Here is a 26,588-nt window from a genome sequence, read left to right on the forward strand (position 1 = left end):
CTTTCCGTCAGTTTTTGTTCAGATAGAAAGTAATACTTTAAATCACATTTGTTTACAAAACTTTAGGACGATTGATTAGTGATTTTTCTCGCTCATTGATCAATCATTACAAATCGATAATATAAACGACAAGAACAACTTCTATTGTGAAATCGGATATATTTAAGGTTCGATTTATTTCTGATGTTAATATTTTAGTAGTTCACAGTTACAGCTACAGGATTAAACGTTCGGTTTAAGACTTTACAATCGAGAGGTATGTACATGTACGTTATGGTATTTTTTTAAATGTGTACATTTAAGAATAATTTGATTATGTAGTCTAAGATTAAGTCTAGGCTGGAACAAATCTTATATCCAGAACACGTGGCTTTGTAAGTACTTGTGGTTCGGCATGTTGTTAGGTATATCTGGAAGTTAAAACATTAATTTGCCCAATTGCGTTGACAAATATTATCGTCTTTAAACTCTTAATCACGGAATAAATATTTTCCCATTTGTGAAAACATATATTTTACTCAAGATGTCACAAAAAATTAAATGTTTATACATAGTAAATGGAAACATACACACTGTGTTGACAAACTTGTGTTGTCGGGTGGCTGTCTCATTTACCAAGTCAGGAATATGACAGTTGTTGTCCATTCGTTTGATGTGTTTTGTCATTTGATTTTGCCATGTGATTAGGGACTTTCCGATTGAATTTTCCTCGGAGTTCAGTATTTTTGTGATTTTACTTTTTTTTTAAGTATACTCTTTATCTTTTATTATTCATATACAAGAAGAGAGTCTTATAGTCAGTAAATGAACCGATCTATCATTGAGGTCTTGATGTCTGTTTTGTTTGTGTCCTTGGGTGGCTGTCTCGTTGAAGTATACTCTACATCTCATTTTATTCAAATTGTGAAGCAACAAGTTACATTATCGTCCTTTGGATTTTGTAAACCACAATAAATACCCCTCTCCATATTTCTTTACTAGTAAATGTTAAATTCGACCGAGACCAAACAGTGTTTAGGACACTGAATAAAACTTTGAAACAAGTTCTAGAGGTTTTATTTCGAGGTTATTCATACATTGAAATTGCCTTATATTTTACATCTTCATTAATAACTGTGTTAGATATTTTATACAGAATGTTAGTGTATAGGAATTTCTGTAAGAAGTTTTTTTAAAACAAATTTACAGTTTGTATAGCTGTTTTACCTTCTTTCCAAGATTTCAACACATTAACAACATAAAAAAATTGTGAACGTTATCACACCTATGAGACAAAAAAGTATTGATTAATAAGAAATGGTAACCTCCATATATATCCTTATTTCTGTTGGACGGTATAAATAATCAGCAAAGTTAAGAGCAGTCAACTTAATCTTTTTGTTGCATTGCATTTATACATAAAATCATCTCCAAACATTGTCTTTAATGTTAGAAATATAAATAGTAAGATAACAAAACCGTAACCGCTTTTCAATTTTTTTTTCTTGTGAATGTTGTTCGAACAAATGCATGTATTTTAAATCCGAAAGTAAACTACTTCAAAAGCTTAAAATTCTACAAATATTATGTCAACTGAACATTTTTTCAAGCGCATTTTCAATTTAATATATATATTCTCAGTACAAAAACTGAAGCTACGAAAATCTCTTATCTAATTGGTAAGTGAACACAATATAAAAACATAGCTCTAAACATCATTTACTGTATGCATGTGGCATGTATAGCATTTGCTTGGAAGACTTTCGTATTTTGTTTTACATTCACATATTTCGAAAGCGGTTTGCCGAAAAATTCCCCTTAGTTTCAGAAATCGTAAAGAGAAAAATAGAACAGTGATGAAATTCACTTAAAACATTACTAACTTGAAGGTCATTGCTTTCTATGTGAGTACACTAGCTTGGATTGCAACCTTTGTTTTGTCTCATCATCAAAATTTATTTTAAAGACATGGGTGGAGTGGCCAAGTAATTAATTCCGTGTTAGAGACATTGCACACCATGTTTGAACATTGCCAGATTACTACATTCCTGTTTTGACTTAATTCCAACCTGGGACTATTACATGCATTTATCTACCAATATTACATTGAAAAAGTTGTCATTTATCGGCAAATTATTTTGGAAACGTCAATAAATTTCCCTTGAGTGATAAAGAACTTACATTTATTTCTTTTTACTTTTAGGGGTTTACTTATCTCCAATCAGACGTGTATAATGAATATCTTTGTACGGTTTGAATTGAAGTTTGAACTGTGTGAATTTCTATCAATACTATCGCTATCCCATTGATCATTCGACTTTTTAACTGATCCAATACTAGAAATATGAGTTGAATACAAATTTCCAAAAATCTTTTCAGTCAACGATACATAATTTTACAGTATTTAAAACAAAATAATTGAACTCTCTGAAGAGATCTGTCAACTTATTATGCTATACATTAATATGTGTGCTTGCTTTTAAATCCGATTTTACATGAATTGAACAGTTGGTATCAAGTCATATTTCACTGTTTGTACAACTAATTAACATAAAGTATATATGATTGAATACTCTTTTATGTGTTTGACCTTCCTAAGACATCACTTTATAGTCTTTTACAGTTTGTTGAGGCAGCAGTTAGGTGATCCATGGTTTAATACATCTATGAGTGATCATTTCCATGTAAGGTTACACAGAATAAAGTCGTTTTACAGTTTGTTGCAGTTTGGTGATCTATAGGTTCAAACATCTATGGGTGATCCATGGGTTTACACATCTATGGGTGATCCATAGGTTTATACATCTATGGTTGATCCATGGGTTGATACATCTATGGGTGATCCATGGGTTTATACATCTATGGGTGATCCATGGGTTTATACATCTGTGGGTGATCCATGGGTTAATACATTGTACATCTATGGGTGATCCATGGGTTTATACATTGTACATCTGTGGGTGATACTTGGGTTTATACATCTGTGGGTTATCCATGCGTTTATACATCTGTGGGTGATCAATGGGATTATAAATCTGTGGGTGATCCATGGGTTCATACATCTATTGGTGATCCATGGGTTCATACATCTATGGGTGATCCATGAGTTTATATATCTATGGGTGATCCATGGGATTATAAATCTATGGGTGATCCATGGGTTTTTACATCTATGGGTGATCCATGAGTTTATCTATCTTTGGGTGAGCCATGGGCTTATACATCTGTGGGTGATCCATGGGTTTATACATCTATGGGTGATCCATGGGTTCATACATCTATGGGTGATCCATGGGTTCATAGATCTATGGGTAATCCATGGGTTTATACATCTGTGGGTGATCCATGGGTTTATACATTGTACATCTATGGGTGATCTATGGGTTTATACATCTGTGGGTGATCCATGGGTTTATCATGGGTTTATACATCTATGGGTGATTCATGGGTTTATACATTGTACATCTATGGGTGATCCATGGGTTTATACATCTGAGGGTGATCCATGGGTTTATAATCTATGGGTTATCCTTTCCATGTAAAATTACACAGAATATATTACGTTGACCAACATTATTTATGCGCCAAAAAAAGTGAAATATTGCTTTTGAAAGATATTAATTGTTTTTTTTATGCATAAAACATTGAAGTTTCAATGAAAAGTAGCATTGCCAGTCGACCATAGTTAAGTGGTCATTATCTTATTTTTGTTGGTCTGTGCGTCCATCCGTTCTAATATCAGGATAATATTTTGGTTTAAAGGTAGTTTAACATCACGGTGACGTGAAAGTCACATAAACGTGATGATATGAATGTTTTGAGATATATGCCGAGCTTAAGGTTCTGACACAGATTTATAGGCTAACGAACATGCAGGGAAATGTGGTAGCTGGAGCAGGGCATAGTGTTCTATAATGTGACAGTTGGGGCAGGCCATAGTGTTCTATAATGTGATAGCTGGAGCAGGCCATAGTGTTCTATAATGTGATAGCTGGAACAGGGCATAGTGTTCTATAATGTAATAGCTGAAACAGGGCATAGTGTTCTATAATGTGATAGTTGGAGCAGGCTATAGTGTTCTATAATGTGATAGTTGTAGCAGGGCATAGTGTTCTATAATGTGATAGTTGGAGCAGGGCATAGTGTTCTATAATGTGATAGTTGGAGCAGGGCATAGTGTTCTATGATGTGATAGTTGTAGCAGGTCATAGTGTTCTATAATGTCATAGTTAAAGTAGGGCATAGTGTTCTGTAATGTGATCTTTGGAGCAGGGCATAGTGTTCTATAATGTGATAGTTGGAACAGGGCATAGTTTTCTATAATGTGATAGTTGGAGCAGGCCATAGTGTTCTATAATGTGATAGTTAGAGCAGGGCATAGTGTTCTATAATGTGATAGTTGGAGCAGGGCATAGTGTTCTATAATGTGATAGTTGGACCATCCATATTGTTCTATAATGTGATAGTTAGAGCAGGGCATAGTGTTCTATAATGTGATAGTTAGAGCAGGGCATAGTGTTCAATAATATGATCGTTGGAACAGGGCATACTGTTCTATAATGTGATAGTTGGAGCAGGGCATAGTGTTCTATAATGTGATAGTTGGAGCAGGGCATAGTGTTCTATAATGTGATAGTTGGACCATCCATAGTGTTCTATAATGTGATAGTTAGAGCAGGGCATAGTGTTCTATAATGTGATAGTTAGAGCAGGGCATAGTGTTCTATAATGTGATAGTTGGAGCAGGGCATAGTGTTCTATAATGTGATAGTTGGAGCAGGGCATAGTGTTCTATGGACATATATTCTTGTTCGTTTTAAATTTTCATTAGCGTCTTTATATCATATATTTATTTGCATTGTCATTTCTAAAGACATATTTTAATAATTGATTTTTTTAAAATGGTTGTATACAATTACATATACGCTAATGAATGCCAATAAATGAAATATAAAGCTAGAAATTTAGAAATTTCTATTTCAAAAGCAACGTGAATTGCCTCGTTTGGTTACCCAATAATAGTTTTTTTTAACATTCTGTCTTAATTTGAAAACATTTATGTTATTGGTATTTATTTAATATTTTCTTCAAAGGACAATTTTTAATTCATTCTAAAAGTTATAAAAAATATGAATTATAAATAAGTGGATTTCATTTTCACACATTCTTTAATCCAACCCTGAGAAACTTTTATGAGAGAAATTTAATAAATACTTTTCAATTCAGCAGTTTAAAAAAATATTTAAAAAACTATATTTAAGGGCATACATTTCAGATATATAGAACAACGTTAAAATACTAAACTACGACCACGATTTATGCTGTGCAATAAAATGCCAATTCAGATAATAAATAAAACACTGCATAAACTTTTGTAAATTATAGATGTCAACGGATTATAAATATGAAGTTTTGTACACAACCAAGACACACTTCAAAACAAGTAGCTATGAAGTATCATGCTTCAGTTCAAATAAATACATTTGAATAGTCTGTATTTTATATTGTTTAATTCTACTACAGCGCAAATGACATTGTCATTGAATTGGTGCACTTCTATATTGTGATCGACATGTGCTTGCGAAAAGGTTCTTGAGTTTTTTCATGATTTACAATTTTGTTTAATTTAAAACATTAAATTGAAAAGATATGGGATAGATTCACATAACTCCTAAATTTTTAAAAGTATAGTAAAATAAATATAAAGAACAAATCCTCCAGTATGATGCACGTGAAGGACACAGTGTCCTTGAAGTAATACATGCGATTAACAAAACCAGACATTCCCGCGTACAAGCTATCTTCCGTATGTGCAATTGTTAGTGCACAATTGTTATGAAAAGGTTATTATAATAGGTATATGCATATTTTGTATCTATGTATCATAGAAAAACCCATAAACGGTAACCGTTAATCAAATGTAAAAAATGTAAACGAGGTTTCAACTAGTGTCATTTGCATTAGAAAATAAGAGTTTTTTGTGCACCTATTTTGTTTTGGGGGGGGGGGGATCAAACTCATTTTTTGCGGTATCCTTCAGCAAATGATTTGTACACTACAGTTCACATTTATATAAGTTACATGATCTCCAGGCCTCCATAACGACGAATCAGTATTTGATAATACATGTTCACGTACATGGTATAATTCAAAAATATCAATTCATTCGCATACACAAGGTAGCTGCAAACTTTGTTATGAAGATACTTTCAGCTGCAAACCGTTTTTGTGGTTGAAAGATTATTTGATAATTTATGATTTCATGGTTCTAACAAAAGATATATTTCTAACATTCAATGCATTTGATGTTTTCCTTGTAACAATCACATTTATCATTTGAAAAACAAAAATATTAGTCATTTGATTTTAAGAAAGGAGGAGGCGCATATCTAGATTACATGATAGCTATCATCACGTTGTGTTTTCGAACGTTTCTTTATTGTTAAAATGTGGGTTGTATAAGTGATCCATTTCTGGCGGACGACAATTTGTTTGATAACATAACAATGTCTTATGATTGCCAATGAGACAACTCTCCACCAGAGACCAAAGTGACGTAGAAGTTAACAACTTACGGCCTTCAACAATGAGCAAAACAAATAGCAAATAGCAAGCCATAAAAAGCCCCGAAATGACAAATGTAAAGCCTTGCGGCCTGATTTATGTACAAAACAACAAACGAAAAAACAAATATGATTTTCTGCAGCAAACGGCAACCACTTAATTATAGACTTGGGATATGCACATACATAATTTGGCGGGTTAAACATGTTTGCGGGCGCCCAACCCTCTCTCTAAGTTTGTTTATAATTGATGCTTTACTGCATTAATGTTAGAAGATAATTCACTGAGGTTATTTTTGTTAAAAAGTCAATTGCAATTCTGTAAGTATCATCTGCTAAATTGACCAAAACAAAAATAGTAATACTGTGTAATTATATTTACTATAGCTAAATTGTTTTAAATCTTTTAAAAAAACGTTTAAACGTAAACAAGCAAATCAAGTACATGTTTGGAAAGTACAATATCTTCTTGCATTGCATTCAGTGAAAGGGAAAAGTACAACTACGAGTTGTCACACGTATGTTGATTTTTATCTTTTGAGTGACATTTTCCCTTGCTAAAAGTCTGCACTTAGAGTTAATTGCTATGATTATAACTGACTCAACATATAAATTTCTATTGTTATATTACATTACAATAGTATTGTTTATTGGTAATTATTTCGATTAGGAATTTAATTAGACTTCTTTCATTGTTAGACTGTCAGTCAGATCGTTCTAGTTAGAGAGTATATTAGTTGCCAGATTGTAGACTTTACCAGTTATACTTTCATTGTTAGCTTTAAACTGATCAAAATGTTACAAAATAGTTAATGTTGAAATTAAGACAAACTTTGCTAGCTTTCGGAATCGAAATTGAACAGAAACATTTGTCTGAACCGAAACGTGTTAGGGGTTGCAACTGCCTTTTTTTTTTGTCCTACTGAAAAAGTTGTTGTTCATCATGTCAATAGTTTAAGCGGAATACGTGGCCGGGGCCAATAAAAAACCGTTAGATGATTTAAGGAGGGGGCATGTATCAATTAAGAAAATGATATAATTTGTATTATTATTCTTCTCCAGGGTATCCAGTGGTGTAGAAATTGTTCAAAGTTCTTCCGTCTAAGCGGAATGACTCCCTTGCAAGGTTGGTCCGTTTGGCTGTGAAGGATGTATAAATACGCGTTCGATTAGAATTATGACATTAAAACTGACTCTTCGTGTAAGGAGATTGTCACGCTCTCTGTGCGTTAAAGAATCCAAGCAACATATTTTGTCGTGATCTGTATCTAGAAACCATAAGGCAAAACATTTGTGGTGTCTATCATCCTCTAAATTTTTCTGTAGAAGCCCAAATCTGGACCTACTTTGCAGAGCATATCAATAAGATTATTGTTAATGTGCTATTCTTGTTTTGAACATGCATCACATATTTCAACTGAACTTTAAGCAAACAAAAATGCATTCATATTTACATTGCAGTGTGGGTTGTGTTGACTGAGGAATAATTAGGCTGTTCTGTTTAGGCCTTCTGGTTTTGATTTACAAACATTTGATCCACGTTGTTCTCTAACTGTTGATTTATATCGACTGCACGTATCTGATTAAGATTTTTACTAAAACATGTATTGTGCGTATTTGTTTCAGCATATAAAATCATATAAAGTTACATGATATGTCCTATCACTAGATAATTCAAACTTTGGTGACTATGTTGACAGCATTCATCGATCGTACTTGAAATAAAGGATACCACAGATATAGTAACGTCTGCTGCATATCTGGATTAGAATTTTCCATTTCTTAGTAGCAATATTACAGCAGCGCCTGGATATGGAGTATATATCACCCAGTTGATACGATAATCCAGAGCTTGCGTTTCCTATCATGATTTCTTTGATAAAAAGTTGCTGATTACATTGAAGCCATCATGATTTAGATGACCGATTTGGAACATCTGTGTCACAGATTACCATTGATATCATGTTGCAATTGTCGTAGCCACAATCCAGACTTCTTTCCCCCAAATTATAATAGCATTGAATGCGACTTTTCACTCAACATGAGTAATACGATGGGTGTCAATAATGGATCTGAATTTGTTTACCCTCCCGGACCACTTTATATCACTCCGGTTTTTGTTGGGTTTCGTGTTGATTAGTCTTTAGTTTCCTGTGTAGTGTTTCATAGAATGTTGTTTGTCTTTACGTCGTTTCTTTAATTGCCATTGGGTTTTCTGTTTCTCCTCGGCTTATGATTTTTCATTGTGCCCTTGGTATCTTCTGTCTCCAATTTACTGGACTTGAACTATTCATGTAAATAAATTACAACTCACAATACTATAAAAATAAAGTACAATCACATTTGTGAAAAATATACTGACTATAGTAACTGACTGCGGTATTGCACATAAAACAGATAAATTATATTTTGCTTTGCCCTTCATCTTCAGTATGTCGTTTTGTAAAAAATGTGTGCTATATGTGGGTTTTCTGAAATAAACTTTGTCCCGTAACAAGTATAAAGTTACGTTTCATTTTGACGCTTCTTATGAAGGTGCTACACGATCATTTAATTGATATTCTGTCATGATTGTGACACGAGTTTGCAAACACAATTGCAGTAACCATGCTAATAAAAGAATTTAAATACTAAATTATTAATAATATTCAGAGATTATTGCAACTAAAATATATTATGACAAGATTACATTTTAAAAATGATTTAATCATTGTATGCAGTTTTAAATGTTTGAATAGAAAAGAAGGAATATCGTGTATTAATTCATCGTACAAAGTCCATACAAACACTTGAATTAACTTGAAGCAAAGTTGCTATTCCTGTTCAAAAACTGCAGCGAGGTCTTCAACACGAACAATAGTTCTAAACCTCATTACAAGTTCAAGACAGTCTCTAGTTCCGGTTTTAGCAGATTTCGATTACCCGATATCTGTACACTGAGACACACAGATACTGGATAATATTAACGTTTATGCAAATAAAAATAACAAAAAATTGTCATAATTTACCCTAAAATCACATTTGGAGTTGCCTGGTTGACATTTACAGAAATTGTCAATGTATTCATTGCTCGATTTGTCTTTACATCAGATCAGTTCTGTTTTATTTCTTAAGATCATACAATGTGTGTATTGAAAACAGTTTTTCTAAAGATTCGGTGTGTACTGGTGACAGTTTCCTTGAAGATTCAGTGTGAATTAATGACAGTTTCTGAAGTTTTAGTGTATAAAATACATGTACGGATCTGTGGTCTGATTGCCAATGAGCCAACTATCCTACACAGTCCAAATAACATAGATTTAAGCAATTATAGGTCACATATACTGCAGTCTTTAACGACAAGCAAAACCAATACTGTGTAGTCAGTCCACTATTAAAGGCCCTTGCATTACAGAATGTGAAACAATTCACTGTATTGATGACAGTTTTACTGAAGATTCAGTGTGTACTAAAAACTGTTTCTCTGAAGATTCAATGTGAACTGATGACAAATTCTCTAAAGGTTCAGTGTGAACTGATAACAGATTCTCTAAAGATTCAGTGTGAACTGATGACAAATTCTCTAAAGATTCAGTGTGAACTGATGACAAATTTTCTAAAGATTAAGTGTGAACTGATAACAGATTCTCTAAAGATTCAGTGTGAACTGATGACAAATTTTCTAAAGATTCAGTGTGAACTAATAACAGATTCTCTAAAGATTCAGTATGAACTGATGAGTTTCTCTGAAGATTCAGTGTGAATTGATGACAGTTTCTCTGAAGATTCAGTGTGAACTGATGATAGTTTCTCTGAAGATTTCAGTGTGAACTAATGGCAGTTTTTTTAAAGATTCAGTGTGTGTATTGATGACAGTTTTTCTGAAAGTTCTTTATGTTTACTGATGGCAGTTTTTTTTTTTCTGAAAATTCAGTGTGTGTATTAACAACAGTTTTTCTTAAGATTCAGTATGTATTGATAAAAGTTTTTCTGAAGATTCATTTTAAACTGATTACTGTAACAGTTTTTTTCTGCACATTGATTGGTTATTTCTTATAGTTTTTCTGAAGATTCGGTGTGATTTGATGACATTTATTTCTGAAGAGTAATTGTGTATTGAATTTCATGATAGTTTTTTTAAGATTCAGTGTGATTTGATAGCAGTTTTGATGGTTTTAATGCAAAACTCCAAATCTTTTAAAGGAAAAAAAAACTATTGGAATTTAATTTCAAAATCGATCAGAATATATTATAAAACACTTTTACGAATCTGTTCAATTGTTTAAATGACGTTGTACTTTTAAAAGTCAACCATTAAGTCGAAACAAACCCTTGTGCAAATAAACGTATTTAATATACCAATTTCAAAATGAAAAACTTTTATTTATTACGTCTGTTTCTTTACGCAAGGCTTAGTTGTATAAAAGCTTTCAGAATTTTAAGTACGAAGTCTACAAGCACTTAAATAGGACCTTTCTGATAATCCTCAAAACTACACCAAATACCGTCCTGCACTGAATAACACTGCACATTCAATGAAAAGAATGTTTTTTTTTAACTTGTTGAGAACCATTATATTATACAATATAGAGTTCTTATTGTAGTCAGAAAAAACTGTCAAAACAAGATAGCTATACGTAGTTCTAATTACCGTGATATTAACTGGATAGCTACATGTAGTTCTAATTACCGTACGCGTGATATTTCATGGGTCGTGAACGAAATCAGTAAGGACAACGAGACAAATTACAAGTTAACAACCAACGGAGATGGTCATAACTAGGGACGGGCAAATAATCATTTGACCTTTTAACCTGTTTCGATTTGAGCGCCACTAATGTTGCTGGTGTAAAAGAACTCTCGTCTTACTACGTATGTCCCTTTGGTATATTTCGTATTTTTCTTATAAGATTAGTTAGTATCTTTGAAGTTTTTTCATAATCTTGTGGGATTACATGTTAACAAACTTTAAGATTACCGAATCATCCCAAATAAGGGGTCATAAAAATGGAATCAATGAAATTGAAGCATTCATTTTCTAGACAACCCAACATATTCAAACAGAAATAAGTAACAGATGACACATTCATTTTACTATTGTGTTCAATAACTAAGTCATAGTTTTACCAAAAAAATTATATCATAACCACCCAGAAACTGGCTGCCCCATAGTTCAATAAAAACCTAATATTATTACCAAGCATGCAACCAGAAACTCGGTTAGCAACTGTATTACTAACAAGCTATAAGGTTAAATTGTATTTTTTCCCTGAACATTTGAACAAAGAAATAGACATTTAACAGCAAAAGATTGTTGGTTTCGCAAGTCCATAATCTTTTTAAAAAATCTGTTTTTCCTCAAAATTTGAGATAAAAAACGCACTTCAATGTGGATTTATTATCGGGAATCGTGTCCATGGTTTATCATCAGGAATCTAGTCCATGGTTTATGTGAAATGAAATTTAGGTTAAAACATCTGTGGTCTTCGTTTGATTTAATTATAACCTTGCAAGTCTTGGGGTTTCTTGGGATTTGATGTGCTTGAGTTTAACTGTTGCAAGTTACTATAGTATTTTTTTATTACAGTGACATGTGTAATACAACATCCATATATGTATGTGCAACATATAATCCTACCAAAATGCCAAAGGAATCCATAAATTACCTTTTACTTTCAATATTGTATGTGGTAGACTTCTGCTTTTTGAAACTTATCGTTTACACTATAAGATAGTCAGGGGTCAATGCAATTTAGTCTGTCTTATACCTTTCGACATGTTTTCAAACTATAGTATCATCTGTACGGAAATTTAACATGCAATTTAATTTACAAAAGAGAAATAAAACTTTTATACATATCACACGTGTCAATACCGTTGTTAGTATTGAATCAACACCTTTGATATGGTTCAATAATATTTGATTTGATTGATTGATCCGTCAATAGTCTGATTAGCAGACAATACACAGGTACATATCAACCATAGGGTTGTATTTGCTGTGAACAAATAATGTTTTCCTTATCTCTGCAGGTATAACAAATGTAATCTTGGGTGGTTTGAGATTGTCTACATAATATAGCAAATAAAACTGCTGGGTTTACATGTTGTAGAAAATATATTCGGGAAACACTGCAGCAGTAGATTAGGTTTCAAGATAGTGAACCGTATTGTAACTATTTTTTGTAAAAAAAATTGAATAAATCATTTTATCTTCTTTAAATTTGTTAATTCTTTAAGTAACGTATGTTGAGTACCGGAATTTCTTGGACTGCAAATATAAATAGGTGACTGAAGAATAAAATTTGGTCAATTTGGTGTTCTTCCGATAGGCAGTACAACCCTTACCAAAGTGGGACGTCCGTTTGGCTGTACGGGATGTGTAAGTGCGCAGCCACTTCCGGTCAGAATGGGGACGTTAAATCCGATGCCATGCTCTCTGCTCGCAGAGAACCCTTTCAACAACTTTTTGAGGTATTCATTAGTGGCCTATTGCACGGCAAATGTCTTCATATCGAATATAACCTCATTTCCCCGACCTTGATATCAGACGGCATCTATTACAGGCCTTACCTATTGTATTAATTGTTCACTTGTTCTCGTCCTGAACATGCATGAAATATTTGCCACTGGGCGTTAAGCAACCAACAATCAATCAATCAGTCAATATAAATAACAACGGTATCAAATGTAACATTTATCAATTTTATATTTGTTATAGTTTATACCAGTACCTCGAGTTAACAGCTGATTTATTAACTATTCCGCATACTACTGGTATTGCTTGTGAACAATTACTGGTACAGCTTGTGAACATTACTGGTACTGCTTGTGAACATTACTGGTACTGCTTGTGAACATTACTGGTACTGCTTGTGAACATTACTGGTACTACTTGTGAACATAACTGGTACTGTTTTTAACAAATTGTATATAAATTATAATAAGCTTGTCTATCTATAATCTTAGCAATATTGATCACCGAAAAAGATGTTAATCATACCACATCTTAATTTTCATAAAATTTTGAATGTATACTGTTAGAAAACAATTTAATTCTCAGCAGTTTTCGGAAACTAACAATATCTAGCTTGTGTCGACTTACAGAAAGTCTGCTGCAGGACGCAAGTAATAAGATATAATAATTCATTAAATCTTTTAGGATAAATACACATACAAATTGATGATTGGCGTCACACGAGTGTCGTGTATCTTTATTGGAGAGTTTCAAGGTTCCTTCGATTCTGACATGTATATTTACTATCTACTTCAAGTCAGATTTTTACCCATGCAAGCTTTGAACCACATTAAAAGCCCTTTTTATCTTTAATTGCATACTGTTTAAATGTTTATTTTTTCTAAAGTCAAGTAAATATATGTCTTGTAATTGACAAGGGTTTGATCTTCTCTGGGCACACGCATATTTGGAGTTTCTGTTACAGAATAATAAGATTTGTTTGCATTACGTTCTGTTTCTTAGGCGGGATTTATTTATTTAGTGTAAAATATTCAAGTATTAAGCTCATAACATGTACTTTGTTAATCCTGTTATCAATACTGAATGATTTCATTACAACCTATTGACCTAGCGCGTTTTGAGTTTCAACGTTTGAAAACATATTTCGCACTGTCCTATTTTTATTCTTATTTTTTTAAGACGCAATTTATTTTTACATACTTTTATTAAAAGGTAAATTAAGCTAAAAAGGTCATTAATACTCAAATGATAATATTTGTTTTGAAACAATATTATGCACAAGAATGCGAGTTTCTGATATAATTATTCGTGGAATATGTTAAGCGATCTTTAAACTCTTGTCAGTAGATTCGAGAACTTTCTATTCTCTGACATTTAGCGTTCATACCAAAATCGAACGAAGCTACTTCTTTGTGACAAGGGTTCAAGTCGTTTATAGAATACAAGTGAAGAGTCCAAATAGACTGTTTGGATCAATGGGCACGGTACACTTGGAGATTTATTTATTTTTTCGTATGTCTCTGCAAAATCATAAAAATCAGTACTGTTTTTAAAGGAGTTGAGTAAATTTTTTCTGAATTTGTTTCACACAAAGGCCATTTTCAAAAAGTCTTTTAATCTTAACTTAAATTCCCAGTATCACAGCCCAACGTGTGTTCTTTCATGTTGTTTACTTAATTAGTATGACTCATTTCTACAAATCAAGAAATTATAAACACCAGAACATAGCCAAATACACCAATTTTGGCAGATTTTTTGGGGCAAATTTTGAGACCTTATCCCAAAAATATGTAAAGACATCGTTAACAAAACTAAAATTTTAATTTAAAGCTATGGCGCACTGTCTTCAGAATTACAGTGAATTCATGTCGGTGTAATAGAGACTTCCGTCGGTGCAAACACATTTAACAAAAACATGTAAAATTTGCAATCAAAATGCCTTCAAGAACAAAATGTGCTGAATAGCATATTTGATTCAATGCAAGTATTTGGAACTTTTGCATACGATATATTTCTTTACTATTTTATTTCCAGTATGATTCGATTACCTTTTGATTTTGACCATGTGAGTGACATAATTACTGGAGAAATGGGCTTTAACACTATTGGATTTTGATGAAACACTATTGCAATATGACCACCTTAAAGTAACCATTCTGTATAGATAAATATGATAATTATTATAAGAAAATATTCACAATGGTAGACATCAACATAAAGTTTACCTAATGTGTATCTACATTTTAAGCCATACCTATGGTACTGATAAAAAAAGATATGTATCAGTAAGACAACTTTTTTCAGCTTCAATTTAGATGTATTGAAAATGAGACAACAGTCCTCGAATTAAACTATAGATACATTTGTAAGGAAAGAAGACACTCGTGTGTTATTTTTTTACATCAAATAAATTTCCTAAATTAAATTGTTAGTAAAAAGGTCATTAAAGGTGTTGACCAGGTTCAGGGAGATAACTCTTTACATCAGTAATACGTTGAAGCGCTCATATGAAAAAGAAGTAAAATAATCAGTCTTACTTAGAAGCTTCAAACACTTTAGTGAAAATGTTTTAAACAAACGTACCAGTGACCCTTAAGAGTTGTGGCTCTTACCCTAGATTTACATGTACCACCTTAAATCTAAACTATTGTTTCATCAGATTATGCCCAAAATATCAAAATAATTGCGCTGGTGTAAGTACAATGTATGCTCCAGTTTTACATTTGGACACACTTTATTTTTCATTCTTAGAAAATATGTTAATTTTAATGTTAATTTTATATTTGTGCTAACAATTTGGCCATACAACATCAACAAGTTTGACAAAATAAATAAAAACACTATCGATGGTGTTTCGTGATTTTTTATTACTACAAATAAAAAGCACTAAAAAAATTGTACTTGTATACTATTTATATACATTTAAAATTATCATGTCAAGATCTAGAGAAAACTATGAAGTTCGAAAAGATTCCGTATAAAAGGAATAACTACTCTTTACTAATGGCATTTCAAAAATAATTAATGTTTGACATTTAACAAAAAACCACACTTGAGATTTGAAAAGATTTAATTTATATAAGATTTTGCCTTCTTCAGGGCTATTTTAGTTCGATAAAACACTTTTACTGTGATAAATGTAAACAGATTGGTATACCTTTATTTTATTATAATGGTAATTTCTATACAGATTTATATACGTCTGTACTAGAGACGCCTCATAGTGCCGTTAAATACATTTATAAGATAATGGACCTTCTATACATCGCGTTAAATACTTAATAGAATCTTGCCGAGTTGTAAAATATCTTTATGATAGTGCAAACGAAGGTAAAAAAGGATTAATCTTTTAAATAGTGCCAAGCTTAATTTACAATTATATTATTTTTTTTACGAAAAGTCGTTGCCTTTGCAGTTTATTTGCAATTTAAAGCACACAAAGAATCAGAGAAGAACTCGTCCATTAAATGAAACGTCATCTAAGGATTTATACAGTGTGAATGAGGATAAACACACCATATATTTGAAACGATCAACTTGTACTGTACTAATATATAGTGATATATCATATGGACCCTCAATTTTGATATCAACGAAATAACAAAATAAACATTAAAATTGTGACCATTACCATGTTGACATTGAGGAATATTCAATTACTTTGGGAAATCATACATTGGTCCTTGTCAACAAGAACAGTGTAGCTGTTGAATATTAATATTCGTACAATGCTAGATATAGGGATAATTAGCCTATATATCAATATTTCACAAACTGTGTACCATGTAGGTAAGATCATACGAAGTAGTTTAATATCTCATAATATATACATGTTATTATTCAGCATTTTAGTGAAATCATGTACAGGTAGTTATAACTTTTTTGAAGAAAAAGAATTAAAACAATTGAGTCATTTGTGACAGTCTGAATATATATATCATGTATTATATAATGTAAATGGATTGACGATAATGTAAAGCAAATATAACTATAGCGGTTATATAATGCTTATATAACGAAGGAAGTTTGAATAACATTAAATTTTCTGAAACGGATGTATAATTTGATTTTTTTTAAACGACACAACGAAATGATATTGCTATTAGATTTAATGAAACATGTAATTTACTGCCAATACTACTTTTTGATGTCTATATAATTATTTGGTCTAGATAATACTAATGCATATAAGTAACAATAAAAAGTTATAATTGTTTGTTTTATTACATGCTGCTCTAAGTTATTTCAATATGCACAAATCTAAACAAATACTCGTGTAAAAGCATGATCCGATCGCTTCTCACGTTTTAAACTTTTAACCTTGATACTTGTAACCTTTATTGCTTTTAATTGACTATGCGTTACAAATATTTGCTCAGCAGCCCTTACATTTCTCATACATTTTTTAAATTACATTTCAAATACATTTGAAGTCAAACATATTTAAATGAAAAAAATATACAGTTAATCATTTATTTATTTCATATAAAAAGATACTTGTATCGCAAAAACAAGAACATCTCGGAGGCAGATTTGGGCGGTTCATAAAAGATAAATGGAGCTTCATATATGATAAATGCATAGACTTTTTACAAGTAACACTCCAAGTTTTGGCCCCCTTTTTAAAAATCATGGTTCCACACCTGCATCTCTATTCTTCAGTAAATGATGTATTAATTTGTATTACAATGTATCAAATGGCTCATTTAAGTAAACTTATTTTGGATCTCGGCATGTATATCAATGAATTGCGGTAATTTGAAAATCTTCCATTGAGTGATTAACTCCCTTGTACAGTATAGGGAAAACGGTACTATTTATTCTGCCATAGGCGAAAATACTAACATTTTCTAAATTTACCACTTTTTATAATAAAAACCCCGATAAAACAGTTATGTGTGGTGTTAGTACTTTATTATTCTGTTTTGAAAATTGAAGCCAAATAGTATCATGACCAACTTCCAATGGAGCTTGTTAATGTTATCCATGCCCACCGTCATTTTACACCAAATTTATGAAATTTTTGAAGTCTTTTCGAATAATTCTCTAGAAAATATTTCAATAGGTTTCAAAATTTATATTGTAAATATACACACTGCAGTTATTCATAGATAAATAAAAAAATATATTGTACCCTAACATCCAATCACAGCGCTCCTAAGTTGACTTCCTTCACCTGCCTTGGGTACACAAAAGACCAACCTAATGCTGGGAAAATGTAATAGTACCGTTTTCCCTATACTGTGACATAAAGATATAAAGAATTCTTTTGACACCATTAATGCAATACTGGGTTATTGTGAAAACCTTGGCTATAATAAATACTTGTATGTTCCCATTACTTAAAGAAACATGGATCATTTAATGTCCCCACCCCTACATGCTGGTTTACCTCTTTCTCTACTTCTTTCAGATAAGGCTTAATAAACAACCTGTATCCAATCATATCTTATCTTATTTAAAAAGAATAATAAACAGTTCCATTTAAACAGATAAAAATAACAGTTCCATTCAATTTGTATTCATTTCATCTAAAATTTACAACATAAGCACAAACTCAAGATTTTTCATACTAATCTCCATTCCATGCTTTAGTATATGCCATACTGTGGTTCAAAATTTCAGAGCTTGTTATAAAATCCATTATTCTGTCTTGAGATGATGAGAACAAAGATATTAGACACTTTCAACATTAAATATGCAAAATACTCAGCTGTAAAGTTGCCTTTGTTGCCTGTATTAATCTATGAAAAAGCTGAATTATGTCCCTTTGGAGTATTAATTTCCAACAAAAGTCCTTTCAAACAGTAGAAAATGAAAAATTATATATGCCTGATATAATAAAAGATAGAAACTACAAAATGAAGCACTATTGAAATATTTGCTGCATGAATTGCCAAGAATATGACCAATTCTTTACACAGGAGAGTATAAATTCTATCTAAATTTAGCCTCAAGTGGGCCTCTTTTTTCCTTAAATGGACAATTTTAACACTGAAAATGCTTCTAGTATGACCAAATGTTGCCTTACTCCATAAACAGTACAAACTTAACCAGACAATTTCCCATTTGAATAGATTATGTCTACAGAAATACCCAAGTGATACATTTAGGGAATTACACAGCAAAAAAGGCAAATATTTCAGTTAAAAATATTTGTCGCGACTTGAATTCTGGTGTTTCCAATTGAATTAATCATTGCGAAAGGTGAAAACAAATACAAAAGAACTATAGTTTGGTGCATTTTATACAATATAGTTAATATTGAAATCCTAGAATAAAGTTTTATATCAGTACCCATCAATTTGACTTATTATGATGACTCAGCACTTCTCTCAACACAGTATTGTTCTCAGTGAAAAAATTCTATTCTTTGTGATAAAAATCAAATGTACTAACCAAAAGCTTCAAAATAGTTTACTTTAACTGAAGTCTGATTGATTTTGATTTCCCTTGCTATCTTCAGTATAGGGAAAACGGTACTATTTATTCTGCCATAGGCGACAATACGAACATTTTCTAAATTTACCACTTTTTATAATAAAAACCCCGATAAAACAGTTATGTGTGGTGTTAGTACTTTATTATTCTGTTTTGAAAATTGAAGCCAAATAGTATCATGACCAACTTCCAATGGAGCTTGTTAATGTTATCCATGCCCACCGTCATTTTACACCAAATTTATGAAATTTTTGAAGTCTTTTCGAATAATTCTCTAGAAAATATTTCAATAGGTTTCAAAATTTATATTGTAAATATACACACTGCAGTTATTCATAGATAAATAAAAAAATATATTGTACCCTAACATCCAATCACAGCGCTCCTAAGTTGACTTCCTTCACCTGCCTTGGGTACACAAAAGACCAACCTAATGCTGGGAAAATGTAATAGTACCGTTTTCCCTATACCTTCAGTGCATAATAGAAAAACAAATAGAAAGGCAGAAAAGGATAAGGGTTAAAAACGATTAAGATTCTTATGGTATTTCGTTAAATTACGTGATGTTTGGTTGTTTCATATACTTCCTATGACATCTTTGGTCATGTGTGTTGTAGGGTAGCTGTCTGATGTCTGATTAATGGATATCAAACATCTCCTTATATTCATCAACAGTTATATTCTTTTTTATTTTATAGTGGTCATTTAAAAACTTGATTTCGTGTTCTGAGGATTTGTTTCTGTTTAACAAATACATATATATTATTTTATGTGTGTTAAGTAAAGGCATATAGATATATTTTTTATAGAAAAAGGGCTTGATATCCTGTGGTAGATTTGTTTATACAGATTTGCGATATTTGCTGAATTTGGTTGAGTGTCTTTAGAAATATTATGTCATGTAACTTAATTTTCTAAGTGGGAAAAGTTTGATGTTTAAACTCGTACATGTAATGTATCCCAAACATTCTATTTACAATGAATGAACATAAATGGGCCCATTATTCCTGAAGATAACTTGGGTCATAAAGCACATTTATGTGTAGACAATACGCAATATTCAAAACTACGTCTGGTTGTAGTTTTCATGTTAGTCTACGCATGTTAAGTGACTTTTTCAAGATGTTTTTTAATCGGAATATTCCATGTGATATCTATCGATATCTGGTATGACGTTTGTTTACCGAATGACCTTTCCTGGTCTTACTTCCTGGTGAATCAGCAGGATGTTTGCGTAGATCTGTATCCAGTGACTTAAACCAAAAGAACACCTTGTTGTACACATTGTGACTTGAACGATGTCGGACTTCGTGTGGTCTGATATCTCTCTTAAAATGTTAAACAAAGATCATGGTACACCTTGCCCTTTATTGATTGTAATAACATTATCTCTCATTCGCAATCAGATCGATGTAAATATCATTATATCACTTAGTGTTAAACAAATCAAAATAAATTACCTCTCTTTGTATAATTTAAAGTATCAATAGATTAAGAAGTATAAATTACTTAATAACACAAAGATTAAATACCCTTATGTATATTCTCAATGACCTATAAGTATATGTTGTTGATACGTATACTTCAGACCTTTATTTGTTCTTTGTAAACACTAAAACAATGACTAAGTTGATATGATTATATGGCCGTTATTATGCAGATTCTAAAAGTAATGAATTCCGAAAACCTCATACAAGAGAATATGGATGCTTTTAACAACATTGGCCCGTAAACATGACCATGAATATTTACCAAAACATTCTTTTTGGACCTCCTTTATTTATGAGTATGCTTAGTCTGTCAACAATCGGACCGGGGTATCAGAGGAAGTATTTCCTAATACTCAATTTAGACCGTGGCAAACCTTGGCCTTATTGAGTTGAAGTTCAAACAAAAACTCTTGTGCCCTCAAAAAATCTAAGAGTTGATGCCTTATTCATTTCATTCATATACGCTCAATTCAAGCGTAATAAATACATTTGTGTAATGAGGTACATTTGTAAGACAGAACGGATTCAAAACCAGGATGCTCCAATGGTGACTGGGAAATAGAAATATGGTTACTTTGGTCTTCTTATGACCGGCAGTAAAACCCTTGCCACAGTGGGGCTTCCGTTTGGCTGTGAGGGATTTACAAATATACAGCCACGTCGTCCGGTCAGAATGGGGACGTTAAATCCGATACCTCGTGTAAAAAGAATGCCATGCTCTCTGCACGTTAAGAACCATTGCAACAACTCTTTCAGGGATCTGTACATGGCCTGTTGCAAGGCTGAAGTTCTGTTTCTATCCAATATACCCTCATTTACCAGTGGCAGTCCACATTTCCCCGATCTTCATCATGGACGGCCCCCCATTACAGGACCTACCCATTGTACTTTTTGTTAATTTTTTCTCATGAACATGCATGAGATATTTGCCACTGGACGTTAATCAACCAATAATCAATCATTCAAAATAAGGACTTATTTATTATAATTTTTTTAGTGCCAGTTGTAAATGTCACATCTGCCTCGAATATATTTTTTATATAATTTTACAAAATACTATCCTTGGAATTTTTAAAGATAATTATAAAGTTTACATATCTGGTAAAACTAAATAAAAAATGGCAAAAATGTGTTAAAGATTGCCGTATTTGTAACTTGCTTCAACAGATATTTTCAATTGACATAATTTATTTTGGAGTTGTTTCCCTTGGCCGCAATGTTGGAGGGAAAACTTCTTCATTTACTTACACTCTAACATTAACCAAATTGACACTTAGAAGATCGTGGTGATAAACTTTACAAGGCGAAGTAGAATTGTCCGAAAACAACTTTTTCCTTAGTCAAGCGGTCAGCACAACAGGTTGAATTTGGTTGATTTATAAATTAATTTGTGCATGTTGACCTCCAACATGGTAACAAAGGGAAATAATGCTTACTCAAATAAGATCAATCGGACATTTTCTATGCATGTAAATCGGAAAAGAATAAGTTCTGGGTGTTCTCTGTTGAACTTCTAAGAAATAACATTTTGGTGAGTGCTGTTTTAAGTATCGAATGTATTATGATACATTAGAAATATTGGAAAATATAGATACTAGACTTATTTAATTATCTTTATTCGTTTGAAAAAAAATTAAAAATTGCCGGCATAAGGATGGTTATAATGAATAGGAAAAATGAATGTTAACAATTTGGCAAAATTTAAAAGATATAACAAAATTTGTAAATGTGTTTGTCAGATGTATTTGACATGTCTACAACATCAGTCGAAGAAAGAAATATAACTCCATTACAAAAATAAAAAAGAGAACAAATAATAGTCCAACAAACACTATACAGAAAAGAAAAGAGTTAAAAACATGCAGTTACAACAGCCTCGTAACTTGTGTCCAAATCAGATAAACAGTCCGTGGTTAAGGCAGATGTATTCTGTTTGATTCTGGTAACAATAACAAATTCAAAACATCTTCATTATAGGCAAATTATCTACCCTGCGACATTCTATAGCTTATCTGTTATATTGTTATATTGAACCGCTTTGTTTAGTATACAAAGCACAAGTAGAAAGGTAAGTAAAAAGTAAAATAACAAAAATACCAAACTCCAAGGAAAATTCAAATCGGAAAGTTCCTTATCAAATGGCAAAATCAAAAGCTCAAACACATCAAACGAATGGAAAACAACTGTCATATTCCTGACTTGTACACAAAGGAGAACGTTTAACAACATTTCAATTTCCTTTCAATTTTCAAAATAAAACCAAAATGACCATCTCCTCCAATTTCAAAGCATTTTTTTTACACACATTTCATGGGCCAAGGAAAGAAAAAGACTGCAAACTAACAGTGTAGATACTTAATAAAACTTGTTAAATTCATCGTCATCATCATCATTGCATGTTTTTAGTCTTACTCTTTACTTACCATTTTCCAATTTATGATTGATGATTGGATGCATTTGTCATCTTGACTACAAGAATTGGTCTCGTAAAACAAATATATGTTACAAATTCGCAACTTCGAATTCTCAATTAGCTATACTTTCCTGATTCTTCGTGTGTCAACATAAGAGTACAATAGGAAAATATATATAACAACAAAGTATTATGCAGACTGATAGACTTCGTTGGAAACAAAAAGAAGACACGTGTTAAGCATCTAATAACACAATTTATTCATACAGAAATATCATATACAGTACATGTGCTGATGTGTATCTATATAATTTAAAACAAGAATGTGTCCATAGTACACGGATGCCCCACTCGCACTATCATTTTCTATGTTCAGTGGACCGTGAAATTGTGGTCAAAACTCTAATTTGGCATAAAACTAGAAAGATCATATCATAGGGAACATGTGTATTAAGTTTCAAGTTGATTGGACTTCAACTTCATCAAAAACTACCTTGACCAAAAACTTTAACCTGAAGCGGGACGGACGGACGAACGAACGAACAGACGGACGAACGGACGCACAGACCGAAAAACATAATGCCCCTAGGTGGAGCATAAAAATACGGATTCAACAATGGATTTCTTGTGAAATTTCACATCTAAATAATACATTATTTATTACATTATGAATTCATTTATTTTTAATTTACATTTCAGATTTAATTACAACCTCGGAGTAATCGCTATTAGTTGAAGCAACGATCAAGTCTATATACAATGGATTTATGTATTTATTCAAATAAGATATACTTATGATCGAGTTCATAAATGGATCAGCTGAAATAGAAATTTAATGGATTAGATATAATGATTATAAAGATTATTAAACCAAGGATTACGTACTTTACGATGTGTGTTAATACTAAAACGATTTATTTTTGTTCCCTGACCTCCTAAAACCCTATCTCAATGTATAGTTTAAGTAATCTAGTTTTGTTCGTGAAGGTAGATGTGTTAGTCGTAGAATTTTTCTATTTCAATAATAATGAGTGCTGTGGTGTTAGTGGGTGATGCTTGGAAACCTTCCATTGTACAAATTGTCCCGTTTGCTGACCAAAACATTCAAAATTGTGCTAAATATAAACAATCAGGTTCATCGGGGACAGATAACACCAGCAGGTGCTTTCCAGTATTAGCAGTAACAAGGAGTAAATCTGGAATATCACTGAATACTGTAGATACGTATTCCTCACTTGATTTTAGTGATTTTCAGTCAGAGGTTTCGGACGCTGTGTCTTATTCAGGACGTTTACCCACAACGTGCGTCAGAAAAGATAAAAAGTTCCGAAAAATTGCTAGACATTCATCGATGAGGGAAAATCGCAGCGACATGATGGTTAAATATGCAGTTCAAGATTTGAATGAACAATGTGGTGCTGTAACGCCACGAAGAAATAGTATATCAAGTATTGATACCGGAGTGTCCATGTCAACCGTCTCAGCCTCGAGTTCCGTATCGAATGGGCTTCCAAAGCCAACACTGTCTGATAAAAAATACTTGTACAAACAGAATGGATTTAAAAAAACACTGCCGTATACTCCTGGAGAAATAGAGTTACAGAAACAGAGAGAACTGTATGCAAAGGAACAGGCTCAGAAACGGAAAAAGTACAAGTTGAATGTAAATCAACTACCGCGTAGTAATACGCCTATCACTGATCATGACCCTGATAAACTTAACATGAAACAAGTAATAAGGTTTTTACAAAAACAAAAACCATCTGGATCCCCACGACCTGACACATATAACGTAAAATCACCCGAGCGACGGTCAGCTGATAGTCCACTAAAGACAGCTCCAGCTAATTTTACCGTTGGTGATAAAATCAGATCTGATTTAAAAACGAGTGACTCTATGAGATCATCACGATCGAGTGAAATAAGCATAGCAAGTCGGAGTAAATTATTAAGTCGTGATTCAGAGTTGCCGTCGAAGACTTCTCCAAGTCCAAGGCATAATAGTCGATACCATTATTCACATAAACATGACCATAGTTATATAGAAAATTGTTCTACGGACAAACGGGATAGGCACCGGAAGTCAGAGGGAAATGCAGATATAAAACATCGGTCGTCTCATGACGGCAGGGAACACGATCGAAATAAACACTCGAAAAAACGTGAAAAAGAGTTTAAATTACATAGATTTCTCGCTTTAGCACCGAATGGAGAAGGACAGAAAACTAACCCCCTGATTATTTCTAACATACCTCATGTAAGGACTAATAATTGGACAGCAATGAGAGAAGGATTGAAATCCGAAGGTGCTAAAAAAACTCATTCCAAATCTGAGGAAAGAACATGCATTAGACGAGTTTCCTCCGAAAGGCCTACAGCCTCTCACTATAGAGCGTTGAACAAGGAAAATACAAATATTAACTTTCATCAAACTGATAAAACCGATGTCGAACTTCCGCAAAATAAAACTACAGCAGATAAAGACAAATATAATATAGGAAAATCCACTACCATAATGCATCAGAGAACGATTCGTTTTCAAAAGGTTAATCCGCGAGATGACACGTCTGTCTCAGAATCTGACGACGGTCGTATGTCTCAGACAAATTCTAGTATGATACGTCTTCCAAGCGTACATGATTTTGTAGAGGAGGAAGACGAAGAGACAACAACAATTCATGACTCATCAAAGTCAGACATTGATAGGAGAAGTCCGACGCAAGCTAGTGACGTTGACTCAGATCAAAAGCGAGAGACAAATATTTCGCGTATTAGTTTGGATTCTTCAAGAAGCTCTGTGTATAGTATTCCGATGTTATCACCTTCTCATAGGAAAGGATTTATTTCTAAGGCTAAACACAGTATTCATGTAAGTATTCCAAAAGAGGAAGAGGAAACAAAGGAGGTCAAATTATCATTGCGACAGGAAAAAGATCTAACGGCCCAGCGTAGTTATATGCATGATATGGCCTCTAGTAGAACAACTGACCAATCAGAAGTCATGTATAAAAATACTAACGGGCATACAGTGTCTCCATCTAGTGACTCTTTTTATGACAGAAATGTCTTCCGTATTTCAACGGTATCTATGCAAAGTAGAAAATCCGAGGATTGTGGGATATGTGATGGAACAAGACTGTCACCTGAGTCTCATATGACATCTAGGTCCATTGGTGCTCTTTCTAGAAACTAATTTGTAAAGTAGTATTTTTATATATTTATTAAATTGAAATTCCTGGCATAAA

At 32.5% G+C, this 26,588-nt stretch overlaps 1 protein-coding gene across 2 annotated transcripts; it reads left to right on the forward strand.

The window, feature by feature from the left end:
• Positions 1-26,588, forward strand: LOC127725455 (uncharacterized). 2 transcript variants are annotated; one of them, XM_052232418.1, is made up of 2 exons: positions 1-256; positions 24,043-26,588. In XM_052232418.1, the coding sequence occupies exon 2, from the start codon at positions 24,371-24,373 to the stop codon at positions 26,534-26,536; it is 2,166 nt and encodes a 721-aa protein (XP_052088378.1). In that variant the 5' UTR covers positions 1-256; positions 24,043-24,370; the 3' UTR covers positions 26,537-26,588. The 2 variants fall into 2 exon arrangements, with proteins under 2 accessions (XP_052088378.1, XP_052088379.1); XM_052232419.1 differs by lacking the exon at positions 1-256 and adding an exon at positions 16,097-16,788.

This window comes from Mytilus californianus, unplaced genomic scaffold, assembly GCF_021869535.1.
Source record: "Mytilus californianus isolate M0D057914Y unplaced genomic scaffold, xbMytCali1.0.p SCAF_15, whole genome shotgun sequence".
Classification (NCBI taxonomy): Eukaryota; Metazoa; Mollusca; class Bivalvia; order Mytilida; family Mytilidae; genus Mytilus; species Mytilus californianus.